The 16,189-nt window shown below is 38.8% G+C and overlaps 4 protein-coding genes and 1 long non-coding RNA gene across 10 annotated transcripts in view; 3 read left to right on the forward strand and 2 right to left on the reverse strand.

Annotated features, from left to right (window-relative positions):
• Positions 1–2,830: 2,830 nt before the first annotated feature.
• On the reverse strand, positions 2,831–4,144 carry LOC108854415 (fatty-acid-binding protein 1). Its single transcript, XM_018627964.2, has 4 exons — positions 3,716–4,144; positions 3,352–3,604; positions 3,166–3,257; positions 2,831–3,100 (listed from the first exon to the last, which is right to left on the reverse strand). Exons 1-4 carry the CDS (start codon positions 4,092–4,094, stop codon positions 2,958–2,960), a joined length of 867 nt encoding a protein of 288 aa, XP_018483466.1. The 5' UTR covers positions 4,095–4,144; the 3' UTR covers positions 2,831–2,957.
• A 257-nt stretch (positions 4,145–4,401) lies between these two features.
• LOC108854412 (mitochondrial Rho GTPase 2) overlaps positions 4,402–16,189 on the forward strand; it is a 19,546-nt gene continuing 7,758 nt past the window's right edge. The window contains exons 1-14 of one of the 3 annotated variants that reach the window (XM_018627962.2): positions 4,402–4,694; positions 4,790–4,922; positions 5,009–5,158; positions 5,320–5,496; positions 5,586–5,837; positions 5,970–6,038; positions 6,142–6,197; positions 6,374–6,455; positions 6,560–6,771; positions 6,877–6,946; positions 7,026–7,138; positions 7,221–7,371; positions 7,455–7,641; positions 7,730–7,846. In XM_018627962.2, the coding sequence (XP_018483464.1) occupies positions 4,474–4,694; positions 4,790–4,922; positions 5,009–5,158; positions 5,320–5,496; positions 5,586–5,837; positions 5,970–6,038; positions 6,142–6,197; positions 6,374–6,455; positions 6,560–6,771; positions 6,877–6,946; positions 7,026–7,138; positions 7,221–7,371; positions 7,455–7,641; positions 7,730–7,797 (1,941 nt within the window). In that variant the 5' untranslated portion in view covers positions 4,402–4,473 and the 3' untranslated portion in view covers positions 7,798–7,846. Of the gene's footprint in view, positions 4,695–4,789; positions 4,923–5,008; positions 5,159–5,319; positions 5,497–5,585; positions 5,838–5,969; positions 6,039–6,141; positions 6,198–6,373; positions 6,456–6,559; positions 6,772–6,876; positions 6,947–7,025; positions 7,139–7,220; positions 7,372–7,454; positions 7,642–7,729; positions 7,847–16,189 lie in introns of those variants that run through there. The other 2 variants (XM_057009401.1, XM_057009400.1) reach the window with 2 other exon arrangements.
• Positions 8,371–10,185, forward strand: LOC108854414 (chloroplast stem-loop binding protein of 41 kDa a, chloroplastic). Its single transcript, XM_018627963.2, has 6 exons — positions 8,371–8,839; positions 8,906–9,027; positions 9,114–9,216; positions 9,301–9,439; positions 9,521–9,798; positions 9,891–10,185. The coding sequence occupies exons 1-6, from the start codon at positions 8,447–8,449 to the stop codon at positions 10,071–10,073; spliced, it is 1,218 nt and encodes a 405-aa protein (XP_018483465.1). The 5' UTR covers positions 8,371–8,446; the 3' UTR covers positions 10,074–10,185.
• Positions 10,194–12,351, reverse strand: LOC130511783 (RAN GTPase-activating protein 1-like). 3 transcript variants are annotated; one of them, XM_057009414.1, is made up of 2 exons: positions 12,132–12,351; positions 10,194–11,954 (listed from the first exon to the last, which is right to left on the reverse strand). In XM_057009414.1, the coding sequence occupies exon 2, from the start codon at positions 11,944–11,946 to the stop codon at positions 10,369–10,371; it is 1,578 nt and encodes a 525-aa protein (XP_056865394.1). In that variant the 5' UTR covers positions 11,947–11,954; positions 12,132–12,351; the 3' UTR covers positions 10,194–10,368. The 3 variants fall into 3 exon arrangements, with proteins under 3 accessions (XP_056865394.1, XP_056865392.1, XP_056865393.1); XM_057009412.1 differs by having other exon boundaries at positions 10,194–11,957; XM_057009413.1 differs by having other exon boundaries at positions 10,194–11,957; positions 12,031–12,351.
• LOC130511784 (uncharacterized) lies at positions 13,448–14,557 on the forward strand. 2 transcript variants are annotated; one of them, XR_008945296.1, is made up of 5 exons: positions 13,448–13,630; positions 13,734–13,836; positions 13,912–13,964; positions 14,076–14,159; positions 14,266–14,557. It is a non-coding gene; the product is annotated as an uncharacterized LOC130511784 (long non-coding RNA). The 2 variants fall into 2 exon arrangements; XR_008945297.1 differs by having other exon boundaries at positions 14,076–14,145.

A 16,189-nucleotide genomic window follows, 5' to 3' on the forward strand; every position in this document is an offset into this window, starting at 1 on the left:
CAGTATATAGAGCATTTACCGGAAACTCATTATTTTAGAAAGGGTTAACCCACGGATTTTGGAAAAGTTTTAGAATATGAAAATTATGTTTTAGTGTACAGATTCATCGAGCACTAACATAAGGTGATGGTCAAAGAGTTTATAACCTATGTTATCTTCGTTTCTCTAGATAATGAAGATTTTTTGATGTTAATTCCACTAATCTAGTCAGTGTATGAAATTTTAGTAAACTAAATAATAAAAATTAGAATGATTCCTATATACCATGAAAAGTAGTTTAGAATACATTAATTCAAATGTCGTATGTGGTTTGAAATTTTTAAACAAAAGTGGAGAGTATAAACTTCAGTATATATAACATTTACAGAGAACTCATTATTTTAGAAGGGGTTAGCCCACGGATTTTAAAAAAAATTCAAAAATATGAAAATCTGGTTTTAGTGAATAGATTCATCGAACACTGACATAAGATGATGGTCAAAGAGTTTAGAACCTTTGTAATCTAAACTCATTGACCATCATCCGATTTTCATACACTAAAACCAGATTTTCATATGTTAACCCACAATTTTTTTAAATACAAGTAAATATGATAATTTTTTTAATGCATAGTTGCATCTTGTATTGACATAGGATGATGTCAAAAAGGTTTTGAACATTTGTTGTCTCCGTTTTTCTCAAGCATAAAATATTTATAATGGTAAGTCCAATGATTTAGGCAGCATATGAAATTTTACTAATTTAATTTTTAAAAAATTATAATGATATCCCTGTACCATGAAAGAAAGTTTATCATATATTAATAAAAACGTATAAAACTGAGTAGAAAGTTTTAAACAATACCAATGAGTATAAGCTTAAAAATTATAGAACATTTAATTTAAAACTAAATATTTTCCTAGGGGTTTGCCCACATATTTTGAGAAAAAAATAAAAAATTTGACAATATTGTTTTAATGCATACAAGATTTTGATCCGCGCTTCAAACCGGAGTAGATCATAACCGGTTTTGACTGATAAACTCCTGATTTTGTGTGGTTCTAAACATATTCATCCGGAGCATGAAAGCGAGAAGGTTTCAGCCCAAGTATCAAAGGTATATCATCTGGGTGAAAGAATTCTCGTAAAAGCTGTATATCCCACTCCTTGGAATCATTCCTAATAAAGGACTGAACAAGAAGTTGGGGTAGTCTGTATACAATATGGTCGGCAGGTCTAGGTGGTCGGGCCACTACATCTGGAACCCAAGCCTCACTCCAAACCCTCGTATCTTGACCCGTACCCAATTGTTTTCTGTAAACCCGATGTAAGTAGAGGTTTTACTGTCATGATACTATGTCATCCATATGATGGTGAGTATGTACGCCTATCTTCCAAGGGAGAAGTGTGATTATAATACCTTCCTTTTAGTACACGCGCTAGTAAGGAGTTCGGATAATGAATCGGTCTCCATAATTGTTTTGCAAGAAGCGCTATATTGAAGTAATTAAGATCACGAAAACCTAATCCCCCCCCCCCGGAATCTTTGGGGATACAGATCTTGTCCCATGCTATCCAATGTAAACCTCTGATGTTTTGTTTTGAGCTCCACTAAAAATTAAACGTTGTGCTCTTTAGTTTATTAGTAGTGTCTTGTGGAAGCAAGTAACACGACATCACAAATGTCGGAACTGCTTATGCCACATATTTGACTTGAACTTTTTTTCCTCTTTTAGAAAGGAATCTCGTTTACCAAGTGTTGATTCGCCCATTAAACCAATTTTGTACAAAAGAGAACACTTTCATCTTCGAGCCACCGATTTGTTCCGGTAACCCGAGGTACATTCCTGATACGTCCTAAGATTAGACATGATCACTCAAACGGACTTAGGGATATGAACTCGCCAAAAGGGAGAACTGATGGGATGAATGGTGACACAAAGGATTGCAGAAGGCCCAATGATACTACCAGAGGTAAACTCCGAAGAGAACTGATGGATTGAACGGTGATACAAAGGGTTGCGGAATGACCCAATAATACTACTAGAGGTGCTTGATTGTCGCCTGATATGACTCACAGGTCCGACAAGGAAGCAAACTCGATCTGTTGCCGGATATGACGCACCGGTCCAACGAGAAAGAGAGAGTTACTTGGAGCTAACCACACCAAGAACAAGAAAAAATGAGATACCCTCTTAAGGTTCCAAAAATAAACACTCAAAACTTATTTTATTTCATTGATCAACTAGCCTTTATATAATAGGCAAAGCATACAAAAGGTTGGAATACAAAAGACTAGTCAAACATAGAATTTAACAACTTATAAAAACAAGAAAGACTTAACTAAAGACCATAGACCAAAAATGATAAATGTCTTGACTTGACCGAAATTGAAGGATTGTAGTCGTCAAACTCTTCGGCTGGTCTCGTGTTTCCGCATGGTTGACCGTCTCTGAATTGCCGTCAGATTGATATATTATTCGATCATAACTTGTAATTTTTTGTTGAACCTTTCTATTTTTTGGCTGAAACATGTCCATAAACATATTTTCATAAATCATCAAGTCCATCTCGTTTGATCGAAACACATAAGCCAAATTTTCTTGATTTGTTTCTGCTGCTGATTCAGGGCACATCAATTCCCATACTTTTTTTTAAGAGAAACCTAAAATATCTTTTATATCTTGCTTCTGAAAATACTCCACTCGGTTTCCAAAAAAAATACTCCACTCGGTTTCCAGAAAACGTCAATGATTTGGACGCATTTAGTTTGTCTAGATGGTTTAATGTATTTTATGGGGTAGTCGATTTTTCTTTCATTTATGATCGGTGTAGTGTACATTCCATAGACTTAACAAAACCCTCGAGCATTTTATTTCATTGAAAATACCCCAACAGCATTATAGAGAATGGAATAACAAATACAACACTTGGACCTTGGTTCTGCTATGTGATCAAACTGAATCTCATGAGCAGAGCTACTTGTGTAGGGCTAGGGAAGCCGCATTGTGTAGAAAATCTTCTCGTGCATTCTTGTCAAACGGGTCTTCACCAATGTACAAGTCTAAGATTGACCTGCACAAGAGTTTGCTCTTCACACTCCCAACATGGTTTCCCTCAACTGAAAAAAAAAAGAACGTTAGACACTCTGAGAGACGATTTAGTTGAAAAGTCATAGAGTCTTACTTGCTACGCTGAGAACATGGCCTGGTTCTTGTGTCAAATCAATAATGGAACTTCTTGGAATTTTATACTCATCTTTGAAGAGGCTAGTAAAGCTACAAAAGTGACAGCATCAAGGTTTTTTTTAGAAAAGAAGAAATCCACAGGTCAACACAGAAGGAAGCATTGAAATGTGTTGCTTTAGTTAACCTTTGGAGCAACTCATGGTTGTCTAGGCCACCACCAAATTTCTTGAGTCTGTTACCAACAGATTCTTGGAAAGCATTGCGAACGGAACGGATGTTGAGTTTGCCGTAAACAATCTGCAGCCTTATAGTCATCTTAATGTCGGCTTCCATGAGTTGATCGACGAAAGCCTTGTTTTCCCTGAGCTCAGAAGCTGCAAGACTCGAGTATTTCTCACCCACAAGTTTCTTCACATCATCACAGTCAGCATATATGCCTAAACATATACAGATACGAAAAGGAGGTTACCAATCAACTAAATATAACCAAAAAAAAAAACAATGCAACAGTTCAGTTCCGAAGATGAAAGTAGATGGGTTGAATTTACCAAAAGCGTAGACATCAATGTTCTTCAATCCAAGCACGCTCTTCTTCCTCAGCCCCACGCCGAGTAATCTCCGTGAATCTCCGATTGTAGCCGGGAACGAGAAACCGGTCTTAGGCTCAGCAATGGATTCGGAGCTAGAATCGGCTAGAGTCATAGATCCCCATGGTAACAGAGACGAAGGGTGAGAGGAGAAGACCCAATCCAGAATCGGATGCCTGGGATTCCGCGACGCCGCTACCGCAGCTCCGGCAGCTGCGGCGCCAACGGTGAGTGTCACGGCGACGGCAGAAACAGAGAATCTGGAAGATGAAGAAGTGGCACGCGGTGGTTTGGGGAGTGAGGGCTGAGAAAACGAGAAAGGGAAGCGAAACGAAACCATCGTCTTGGTGTTAGTTGACTCTCTCTTTTGTTTTTCTGATTATTATTACACTCTCATTAAAACATTCAAAGAAGACACCATTGATATGACTCAGCGACAATAACTGCTGCTGCCTTGTTGGTTGACACGTTGCTAACAGTCCCAAGTTGGGGCTTTATTAGTTTATTAAAGGCCTTTCAAGCGTCTGTATTGGGCTTTTAAAAGAAATCCGTGAGGCCGAAGATAATAAGCTTGCTGGGGAAGTTTCGGGTCGACCCGAATAGAATTCTGGAGCATCCATCCACTTCAGTCGAGGCCGGCCATTCGTAGATCAATCTCCGCAAACATATATCATTTAACGTCATTTTCTCTTCATCCTCGTCATCATCATCATTCGATCATGCTAGGTGGATTTGGAGGAAAGTCATCTTCGGGAGGAGGCCGTAAAAGCCTCCGAGTCGCCGTCGCTGGCGACAAAGGAACCGGGAAATCGAGCCTGATCTCGGCCGTCGCCTCCGAAACATTCCCGGATAACGTCCCGCGCGTCCTTCCTCCAACAACTCTCCCCGCAGACGCTTACCCTGACTATATACCTATCACCATCATCGACACTCCCTCAAGGTCTGCTTTGAATTGAATCTATATATATAGATTGGTTTTGTTACGGATGATGGTCAATCTGCTGATGATGAGACATGTTTGGGTATGGAATTAAGTATTGACAATAGGATAAAGCTGATTGAAGAATTCAGGAAGGCTGATGTGGTGATTCTGACATATGCCTGTGACCAGCCTCCCACTCTTGATCGCTTGAGCTCTTACTGGCTCCCTGAGCTCCGCCGTTTACAGGTAGGTTTCTCTAAAGTTTCTTTATTTATGCATTCACAAACCTTAACTTCACTAGTTTAATATTTGTATATATGTGTCTTTCTTAGATCAAAGCACCAGTGATTGTAGTGGGCTGCAAGCTTGATTTACGAGATGAACGCTCTCCTGTGAAACTTGAGGATATTATGGCCCCTATCATGAAGGAGTACCGAGAAATTGAAACCTGTATTGAGTGTTCTGCATTAACCCTTATTCAGGTATTCTCTTCTCTCTTCCAAAATTTCTTTGTTTTTTTTTAGATTTGGATCCTATCATATACCACACAGAGAAAATGCCACAAGAAAAGTTCTTTATGCCCAGAGAGTTTGCATTGAATGCCTCTTAAACATCATGATTATTCTTTCTTTTTCTTTTCCAGGCCCCTGATGTCTTCTACTATGCATTGAAAGCAGTACTTCATCCAACATTTCCTTTGTTTGATCAAGAAAAGCAGTGTTTGAAACCTCGCCTCCGCAGGGCTGTTCAAAGAATATTCAACTTTTGCGATCAAGATTTGGATGGTGTCCTTAATGACGCTGAGTTAAATGATTTTCAGGTTCCCTTTCTCTCTATTACCCACTGCCTATTGCCTTCATGATAATTCCTCTCCTCTAAGTCTTTATTAATATTTATGCTGCAATTCAGGTAAATTGTTTTGGCGCCCCACTCGACCCTGTTGAGCTCATGGGAGTCAAGAGAGTTGTACAAGAAAGACAACCAGATGGAGTAACTGATCTTGGTCTTACACTTCCGGGTTTCCTTTTTCTTTTTTCCCTATTTATCGAGAGAGGTCGCCCTGAGACAGCATGGGCTATCCTACGGAAATTTGGTTACAATGATTCTTTGGAACTCAACACCGAGTTACTACCACTTCCAGCAAAGCATTCTCCTGATCAGGTGTGTATTTGTTTTAAATAGTATATAACTACTAGACTATCTCTAAATTGTTCTGTTACTTAAAGGATGTGATAACCTGGCTGGCCTGCTTTTAAGTAATTCTTGCATTCTTTTCCGTTGTTTGACTTGCAGAGCATCGAGCTAACAAATGAAACTATGGACTTTCTGAGGGGATTCTTCCAGTTGTATGACCTTGATAATGTGTGTTTCTCTAAATATCCAACCTTGATTTATGTTGTTCTGTATTTAATCCTCAAGGAGCAGTGATAGTTATTTAATGCTTCTTCGTTTTACTGCTATTTAGGATGGAGCCTTACGGCCAGATGAGCTAGATGATTTGTTTAAAACAGCTCCAGATAGGTAATTTCTGGTGATTACTTTTTGTCTGTTTCGTTTCTGGTTGTTACCTCTTTAATTTATGTTTACTAACTGTTACTTACAATGTTTGTTTAGTTAGATGGCCATGTTTTATTTTGAATTTTACTGCCAGTATCTTTAGTGAGTATGTATATTGTTTCCGTCGTTTACGATTTCAGTCCTTGGCTTGAGGCTCCCTATAAAGATGCCGCAGAGAAAACACCGGGCGGAAAGTTGACAATCAATGGGTTTCTGTCTGAGGTTTGTATGCTTGCTGTCGTGTTGACGCTAAATTAGTACACTATATCAGATGCAACATCTTTTTACCATGAACTAATGATGCTCTGTTTTATGTGTTAATGCAGTGGGCTCTAATGACGCTACTAGATCCTCGGAAAACTTTGGCAAACCTGATATATATAGGATATGGTCACGATCCAGCTTCAACATTTTCTGTTACTAGGAAAAGATCAGTGGATCGTAAGAAGCAGCGAACAGAAAGGAATGTGTTTCAGTGCTTTGTATTTGGCCCTAAGAAATCTGGAAAGTCTGCGATCCTCGATTCTTTCTTAGGGAGGTAAACTAGTGTCTAACATTGCTAAGTATCCTGTCTTTTTGCTGGCTTCGATTGTTTATATGTGTTTGCTCATGTTGTATTCTCTAAGCCGTGTTTAAACTCCAGGAAATTTTCGGACAGCTATAAGGCAACAGTGGGTGAACGATATGTAGCAAATGTCGTTGATCAGCCTGGGGTAAGTAGCGATGGTCTGAACTCTTATGTTCCTTGTCACATGTGGATGTTTATAAGTGTTGGTTGCAATTTGGTGTCAGGGATGTAAGAAAACGCTCATTCTGAGGGAAATACCAGAAGACAGAGTGAAAAAGTTTCTGGCGAATAAGGAAGCGTTGGCAGCATGTGATGTTGCTGTGGTTGTATATGACAGGTTAGCTCTCAGAAACTCTTCTTTGCACTTGTTAGGTAGGTGTTGAACTGTTGATGGAGAACTGGGATAATAAATGGTGCAGTTCGGATGTATACTCATGGAGAAAAGCGAGAGAAATGTTGATGGAGATAGCAAGGAAGGGAGAGGAGAGCGGTTATGGGACACCTTGTGTTCTGGTAGCGGCGAAAGATGATTTGGATGCATATCCAATGTCGGTGCAGGAGTCCGATAGGGTAAAAGCATCACCGTAACCATATTAATAGGAGCATATGATGATGAGTGGTGGATAGATGATAATAAAAGTAACTGAACACAGGTTTGCATGGAATTGGGAATAGACATACCAGTGTCGGTAAGCATGAAAGATGATGAAAGGAATAGTCTGTTCAGGAAAATAGTGAGTACAGCAGAGAACCCTCACATGAGCGTGCCGGAGACGGAGTCGGGAAGAAGAAGTAAGAATATACGCCAAGTCGTGAATAGCTCACTTCTTTTCGTCTCAGGTTCTTCTTTTTCTTTTTCGCACAGATATAGTAAGAATTCTTCACCTCCTAAGAAGATAGTAATGATATAATGTTTTGAAATGGGCAGTGGGTACAGCTCTTGGTTTTGCCGGATTGGCAGCGTACCGTGCATATTCCGCAAGGAAGAATGCTTGAAGAAGAGCTAAAAAAAAAGACATCATATATGATGATGATGATGGTTTCTTCTAATCTCAGTAATTTTGAAATTTTATAGAGACAAAAAAGGTATATTCTTCTCTCTTTTTTGTTATCGTCAAAGACCATTATGCGCACAACTGTGGGTGCCATCTACGTTTTTTCTTTCTTACTCTCGGGGTGTTTGGGGTTTCATCTGATTTGTTCTAATCTTCCAAGAACCATTGTGAACCTTCTGCTTCCTTATTAATATTTTTGTTTTCCTTATTAGTAGTGTACAATGTATCGTCGGACTGGTTGATGATATATATACATAACAATCATTTTATTGATACTTTTACTGTGATTGTACTGTATATCAAACAAATATTGGTTAAAGATTAAATCATATAAAAGTAAGCTAAACGATGGACCGACCGTTATCTTATTAGATAGCATGTAGCCCAATCTTAAAAGGTGGTTTTTTAGGATTTAAACCACATAAAAGAAAGAAGCAAAAATGAAAACGGACCGACCGTTAAGTGTTTTATCTTGTAGAACAATAACAGCCTTACATACTGCTTTGATCGCTTTGATCATATCCAATCATATTAAAACACAAAGACGAACAAGTCAAAGCAGAGCAGAGCAGAGCAGTGAGGGAACAAGCATGGCAGCTTTATCATCATCCTCTCTGTTTTTCTCATCCAAAACAGCTATTCCCATCAATAATCTAACCCTCATCCCGACGTCTCTCCAGCGCTTCTCTCTTCCCTCATCATCTTCTTCCTTTTCCTCTCTCTCTTCTTCTTCTTCTTCTTCTTCTGCTTCTCTCTTCACCACACACTCTCTGAAGAGTTCTCGAAGATCATCTCCTCAGGGATTCACCGTGAAGGCTGAGAAGAAGAATGTGCTTATAGTCAACACCAACAGCGGTGGTCACGCCGTCATTGGCTTTTACTTTGCCAAAGAGCTTCTCTCCGCCGGCCACGCCGTCACCATTATGACTGTCGGAGAAGAATCTTCTGACAAAATGAAGAAAACTCCCTTCAGCCGTTTCTCTGTAAGTTTTTTTTCAGATTCTCCACACTTTTGAATTCTCAAGTTTCCTAAATAATCTGCCTTACAGGAAATTGTAAGCGGCGGAGGAAAGACGGTGTGGGGAAACCCAGCCGATGTAGCGATTGTGGTCGGAGGTGAAACATTCGACGTTGTTCTTGACAACAATGGCAAGGACTTGGATACTGTCAGGTCTGCTCATCTTTACTATAATAACCGATATGCCTTTTTCAGATATATATAAACATGTCCTTTTGGGATTTGTTGTCGGAATACAGGCCAGTGGTGGATTGGGCTAAAAGCTCAGGCGTGAAGCAGTTCTTGTTCATAAGCAGCGCAGGGATCTACAAGTCCACCGAAGAACCTCCTCACGTTGAAGGGGTAACTAATCATCATAATAAGCATTTTAACCTTAATCAATGCTCACCACCATTTACTTAATTATGATGTTCCAAATGTGTGCAGGACGCAGTGAAAGCCGACGCAGGTCACGTTGGAGTTGAGAAGTACTTAGCTGAAACTTTTGCCAACTGGGCCTCCTTTCGACCACAGTACATGATCGGCTCTGGCAACAACAAAGACTGCGAAGAATGGTTCTTCGACAGTAAGTAATAGTGTACCACCCCCTACAATTTTAGACAAAAAGCAAGTAAAGTAATGATCAAATTGTGTGTTTTCACCACAGGGATTGTGAGGGATAGACCAGTGCCAATCCCAGGATCAGGATTGCAGCTAACCAACATATCTCACGTGAGAGACTTGTCTTCCATGCTCACTTCAGCTGTGTCCAACCCTGAGGCTGCCTCCTGCAACATCTTCAACTGCGTTAGTGACAGAGCCGTCACTCTTGACGGTATGGCCAAGCTCTGTGCCGCTGCTGCTGGCAAAACCGTTGAGATCGTGCATTACGACCCTAAAGCCATTGGGGTTGACGCCAAGAAGGCTTTTCCATTCCGAAACATGGTAAAAAAAAACACTAGAAAAAAATGGCTTTTTCTCCTCCCTCCCTCCATCTCGTTGATTAGTTTTGTATAACTTTTTGTCATGATGATTAGCATTTCTACGCGGAACCAAGAGCAGCAAAGGATATATTAGGGTGGGAAAGTAAAACGAATCTACCAGAAGATCTCAAGGAGAGATATGAGGAGTATGTTAAGATTGGCAGAGACAAGAAGGAGATGAAGTTTGAATTAGATGACAAGATACTCGAAGCCCTCAAAACTCCAGTCGCCGCTTAATCATATATACTATCTTCCTCTGTAAGCTACCCCCATATGTACTCTCTTTTTTTTCCCTCGGTTCATATGAGATGATGAACATGATTTCAGCTAAAAAGACCATTTAAATTCATAACCAAAAGACCAACAACAACAACACTTCTTGTTAACTTGAAGATAAAAGGTTTGATGTTTCAAGGGAATAGAACTTAAGACGTCTTAGATCCTCCTCCTTACATTCATACTTAGAGAAATGGATAAAACTTCTCATACCTACGTAAAAACAAAAAGCATCACTTCATGTTACCTCTTCCTCCTATTCCTCCTCTTGCTTGATTTTCAGTCCTCCGAGCTTTGCTTCCAGTTCACTGTCTTCTTCTTCGTCTTCATCTTCAAAATCTTCTTCACCGTCAGGGTCATTATCATCCAAAAGACCAAGCTTGTCCGGGGAGTCCTTAAACATGTCATTCACCTCGTCCACACCTTCCTCAGATATGAAGTTTCCATTAATATTCAGAAGCTTGAAACTCTGTTTCTTCAAAACAGTTTGCGCCAAGGCTCTTGCCCCAGCTCTTCTCATCATATTGGTGCTCATGTCAACTTCAGCCAACTGGTCATGACCTTCATCAAGCGCCTTTGCGATTAAGACAGTCCCTTCGTCCTTGAGCTCATTCTCAGATAAATTCAGCTTCGAAAGACACTGTTTAGAGGCGATGCAATCTGCCAGTTTCCCAGTGGATTCCACGGTAATATCATTCCCAGCCAATTCAAGAACTCGAAGAGAAGGAGCAGAGTTGATAAGAGCTTCGGAAAGCGCCTCTGTTCCCTCATCCTCCAAGTTCAAATAACTCATATAGATCTCAGTTAACTCACTCAACACCGATAAACTCATTCCCAGAGCAATCCCACCTTCGACTCCAAACATGTTGTCACGGAGATCAAGCTTCTTCAACCGTCCACAAGACTCAAGCGCCTCAGCAAGCGCAACACCTCCTTCGGAACCAATCCTCGTAGAAGAACACCTGAAATCTTCCAAACAAGGACAGTTGTTCACAATCTCAGCAATGGCAACGGCTCCTTCGTCTCCAGTCATGTTGTTATGAAACTGGAGAACCCTGATTTTGGCAGTAGAAGGAAGCAGCTCGCGAACGGCTCTCGCAGCGTCCTCGGAGATGCCGTCGTTCATCAGATAAAGCTCCTCCAAGTCACGCTGAGACTTGATGAGTGACGCAAACGCTCGGATCCCTTTCTCACCCAATGCGTTGTCGGATAGATCCAAATACCTAAGCTTGGATCCTTCCAAGGCAGACGAAAACATGTTCATCACTTCGATTGCTTCCGCCTCTGGTCTTCCCGCCACGAAATCGGAGAGATCAACTTCCCTCAGCTGATGCTTGATGGAAGACAGAACGGTAACAGCAATTTTGGCAGCTTCGGATCCGAAGCTACGGTTCGTAAAACGGATCTTGGTGTAAGAGTTATTAGTTGGATCAGCCAAAGGCCTCAGAAGCTCGCGCGCCTCGGCTTCATCGATGAAGGCTCTACGTCCACCTGATAAATCAAACAATCTACCCTTCGGACCACGTTTGATGGCTTGGAGCATAAGCTTGCTGGATTCTTTGGCGTAGATCTGAACAGCAGATGTGCCGTCGTCGCCATCGGGCTGGTTCTGGAAGTGTTTGTTGGCAGAGGAGAAAGCGAGGTCTTCGATGCGGTTGGCGTCTTGCTGGGCCTGTTGAGGAGTCAGAAGACCGTACTTACGGGAGAAGATGGAAGGTGTTGATAAGTTGTTGGTCATGCGTTCCACGAGCATCAGGCGTGTGCTCTTACTCGGTGGCCACATCTTCACTGTTATAACCGTTGGTGTAGTGGTTTTAACTGAACGATGATCCATACTTGTTGCTTCTGTGCAAAAGGAAACAAAGATTATTCTAAATCTGATATTTAATATTTAAAAAAAGTTCTAACCAATTCATACCGGACTGGAGAGGAGGGAGATGCGATATAATAAGGATGATAAAATCAGAACAGGACGAAGAAAAGTAAGAGAAATCCCAATTCAAAGGGTTTCTCACTCACCTTATCTGCTCTAGTTTCCTGATGAAGGCTGCGAATCGGAGAAGGAGGAGTGTTTTTATTCTTTTTTAAATTTGATCAGAGGAGAAGCGTAAATATTAAGCAGAAACAAAGAGAGAGAATCATTGAGACGCGTGCCTGCGTGCGTGCTTTGGAGGCAATCAATCATCCCCTTTTCAAATTTCAAAATAAAAACAATAATCAAGTGAGGGCCAATCTATATGAATCTTAGGGTTCACTCAAAGCCCACTAATAATAATAATTGCCCTTTATTTATTAATCCGGGCCTTCTTTCTAATGCCCATTTATCTGGTTGCTTGCTTAAAGCGACGGCCATGCATTCATTTCAGATAACAGATACAGACCGTAAATTGTCCAGGTCTGTTGATCTTGTGTTGTGGTCGCTACCGTACGAGTGTCCGATTCAATAATTTATATTTATGTATATGCAAACACTGTCTAGAATTGCTAATTAATATAATATACTCCTTCCATTCCCGAAAATAAGATTTTCTAGATTTTATTTTTGTTCCACAAAGATAGATTTTCTATATTTTTAAGGTACTTTTATATATTTTTGAGAAGCATCAATTGTAAATATTTGAATTGATTTAAATTTGATTGGTAGATAGTTATGGGAAAGTGTATAGAAAAATAAATAGTAAACTAAAATGTAAATAATTATTAAATTATTAATAAACGTGAAAACTCTAAAAAATCTTACTTTCAGGAACGGAGGGAGTAGATTCTAATCGACTTAACTATGCTTTTTAATCTCCTCCAACTAATCTTATCAGCGTGCTCTTTTAACCTTCCTCCTCGCACATTCTGTACAGCAGCTCGGTTGCATTTCACAACCCGAGTATGCTCTGTTGTGTACTAGGCATGCGGTTTGTAATTCGGTTTGGTTAAGGTTTTTAATTCGGTTCAGTTTGGTAGGGTTTTGAAAAATAATTCGATTTTCGGTCCGGTTTGGTTCGGTTTTCATTTTTCAAAAAAAAATTAACCGAAAACCAAAACAAAACGGTTATTTTCGAAAATATAATTGAAAACCGAAAATAACCGATAACTGAACCAAACCAAAATTTAATTCGGTTAATTTCAGAATAATTTTCAAATTTTCGGTTAACCAAAAACCGACGGTTCGAACTCGCAGGGCTACTGTGTACTCACTAAATAAAGTTGATACGGATTTACCATACTAATAAAAAATTTGCATGATCAATATACATTTATATGTTTTCCCATTTTAGGTTAACTCACTAGTCACTGTACATATCTATATTATTAAAATAAAAATACTCATATAAAATCTAAACTATTAAAACTGAAGTACAAATAGTAATTAAGGCTGAGTTTTCCTCAATAATTACAATAGAATGCCATTAGAATTAAAACACTGTCGTATCACCTCCTTACTAAACGTGCTTAAACCTGCGACTTTGCCCAAAATGATAACGGCGGCTTTCTTCGAGCTCTCCCCAGCTATAACACCAGCCTATGTAATCTCTCTCTCTCTCTCTCTCTCTCTCTCTCTCTCTCTCTCTGTTTTTGTCTCTGAAATCGCAAAGTTGATTTATTAGTCTGTGATTTGGGGTTTTGAAGATGATCCAAAGCAGATGGAGATCCAAAGCAGCTGGAGATCCTTATTGTACTTTGTTTGTGGGTCGCATCTCCTCTGATCTGGATCGAGGAGACTCTTCGTGAGGTAGGATTATGTGTTGTTTACGTGGAGTTACACTCTTTCGTTGTTCGAGTGATGACAAAGGTTTTTTCTTTACAGGTTATGAGTAAATACGGAAAAATTTAAGAGCTTGCGGTTGGTCAGACACATTGGTAAAGGCTTTGCAATTGCTTTGCTTTACGATCTTATTTATGTTGGTTTGTACACATGTTGTCTTAGCATAATTGTGTTGATTATACATTATGTTATTACGTTTTGTTTAGTGAGGGTGCTTTACGAGGATATGCTTTTGTGGAGTATGAGATCGAGAAGGAGATGCGACGTGCTTACGAGGTACTACAGTGACGGTAACTTTTTTTTGTTCTTTAAAGCTGTTTGAAATATATATTTTCTATTTTAACAGTGGAGTTTAGTTGTCGGATAGAAATATTATTTTGTTGCGGTTTTTTACAGGGTGCTCATCATTCATTTATTGATAGTCGAGAGATTGTTGTTGATTATAATATGCAGCAATTGATGCCTGGATGGATGATTAGGTGAGTTCCATTCTCTTACTATCCCCTAAGAGCTAAATCTTCATCATCCCTTAGATTAATCTTTTCTCTTCTTCTCTCGAAAAAGGAAGTGGACTTGGTGCAGACTATAATTGTTATGAACCTTCAAAATCATGTTTAACTGTGCATATTATGTCTGTTATAATATTAGACGGCTGATTCCTTATAAAGATTTGAAAAAGCTTGGGATCCAGCTTTCACCAGAGGGAAGATACATGTCACGTACTCAGGTCTACTACCATTTCTTTATCTTGATTAATATTTTATCTCTGTTTTTTTTTTGAACATTTTATCTCTGGATCATATATATATTCTGGATGTTTTTATATACATTAAAATTAAAAATAATTAATATATATATAAGTATATAAGTTTTTTTCGGATACATTTTGATATCCAAAATACTTCGGTTCGAATTGGTTATTGTTTCGGTTGTCTAAATATCAAAATTTCGAATAATTTGGATATTTAATCAATTTTGGTTCGGTTTGGTATTACTTTTTCGGATCGTGATCGGTTCGATTCTTCAGTTTGAATTTTTTATCCAATTTTGATATTGACATGAAAAATAAATAATAATATTTTTTTGAAATATACACCCGCACGGGTGTGCGGGTCAAAATCTAGTTACTCATTATGTTGATGAATGACTACTAGCTAGAGTAAATTAATAGAAAATCTTTTATCAAAAAAGAAAAAGCTAGAGTAAATAATAAACTTAGTACAGATATATCATGATGTGTGATATCTTGTGGGATAATGACAAAACACCAACAACATACTCTCACGTGTTTTAAAAATTGTGTTTATTCTAGGAAAAATATGAATTTTTCGTTTTTTATTCAACTGTTTCTGTTTGTTATATACTTATTATACAAAATGAAATACATTAAATAAAAAAGGATTTTTTTCTCAAAATAAAAATATTTACGTGTTGTTAATCAAAGATTTAAAGAAATTTGAAAGTGGTATATTATACCCACATTTCATTTTTGTTTATATGATATAATACGTCGCAAAGTTGACAAAAATATTTAACTCTTACCAAATGAAATGATTCACGTTCAAATAAACTAAGTTAAGCGTCACTGGCTGGTCGGTTATGACAGGTTGTATTAATTTGATATTGTAGTTATCAATTACTAATCATACCAAAGAAAAAACCATACCAATATTAAATAATCTGTGGACTCCAATAAAATAAACACAGCATTTTACATATCTCAAGATTAGTCTGAAATTTGATTCGTCATTATACGGTTTAATAAGAACCATTTCACATAATTTTTGTGTAGCTTGTTACAAATTATTAGCACAGACATCCAACATAACTCGGAACAAAACACAGTTGTTAACATTGGACAGTAGAGCTACAAAGAGAAGAGGCTGCCAAGTGAGTTAGGTTTCTTCATGTTCTTCGGTTGATATCCTTGTTGTGTTATTTCGGTGGTTATGTGATCATGGAGGACTAAGACTTTTCGTGTGGCTGATTCACCAAGCCAAGTTGCCACGACCGAACCGCGGGTCGCTTTAGCGCCAACCACTTAGTTGTGTTTTCCCCAACCAGGTAAAAAAAGGTTGACAAATCCATATCATTCACCGAAGAGGTGTTCTTAACATACCTCATGATTTTAGCTAACTTCGTAAACAATGTACCGCATGTTTTGTTACCTCAACTTCGTAGACAGTGGACTTACCCCCTTTCTAGTAACTCATTCACCTCTCCTTTCAATAGAGGTCAGCTTGAGTAGCGACTCAATCTAGTTGTGGTATTAATATGATTTTATCTAGTTGATAAAACATTTTTATGGCTCAAAATTACA

This window comes from Raphanus sativus, chromosome 4 (genome assembly GCF_000801105.2).
Source record: "Raphanus sativus cultivar WK10039 chromosome 4, ASM80110v3, whole genome shotgun sequence".
Classification (NCBI taxonomy): Eukaryota; Viridiplantae; Streptophyta; class Magnoliopsida; order Brassicales; family Brassicaceae; genus Raphanus; species Raphanus sativus.

Excerpts from the sequence above, each read along its gene's own strand:
- LOC108854415 (XM_018627964.2), bottom strand. The coding sequence starts at position 4,094 with ATGGTTTCGTTTCGCTTCCCTTTCTCGTTTTCTCAGCCCTCACTCCCC. Across the intron at positions 3,605-3,715 it reads CATTGATGTCTACGCTTTTG|GCATATATGCTGACTGTGAT; the intron begins GTAAATTCAACC and ends GTATATGTTTAG. Across the intron at positions 3,101-3,165 it reads CCATGTTCTCAGCGTAGCAA|TTGAGGGAAACCATGTTGGG; the intron begins GTAAGACTCTAT and ends TTTTTTTTTCAG.
- LOC130511783 (XM_057009414.1), bottom strand. The coding sequence starts at position 11,946 with ATGGATCATCGTTCAGTTAAAACCACTACACCAACGGTTATAACAGTG.
- LOC108854414 (XM_018627963.2), top strand. The coding sequence starts at position 8,447 with ATGGCAGCTTTATCATCATCCTCTCTGTTTTTCTCATCCAAAACAGCT. Across the intron at positions 9,028-9,113 it reads AAGGACTTGGATACTGTCAG|GCCAGTGGTGGATTGGGCTA; the intron begins GTCTGCTCATCT and ends GTCGGAATACAG. Across the intron at positions 9,440-9,520 it reads CGAAGAATGGTTCTTCGACA|GGATTGTGAGGGATAGACCA; the intron begins GTAAGTAATAGT and ends TTTTCACCACAG.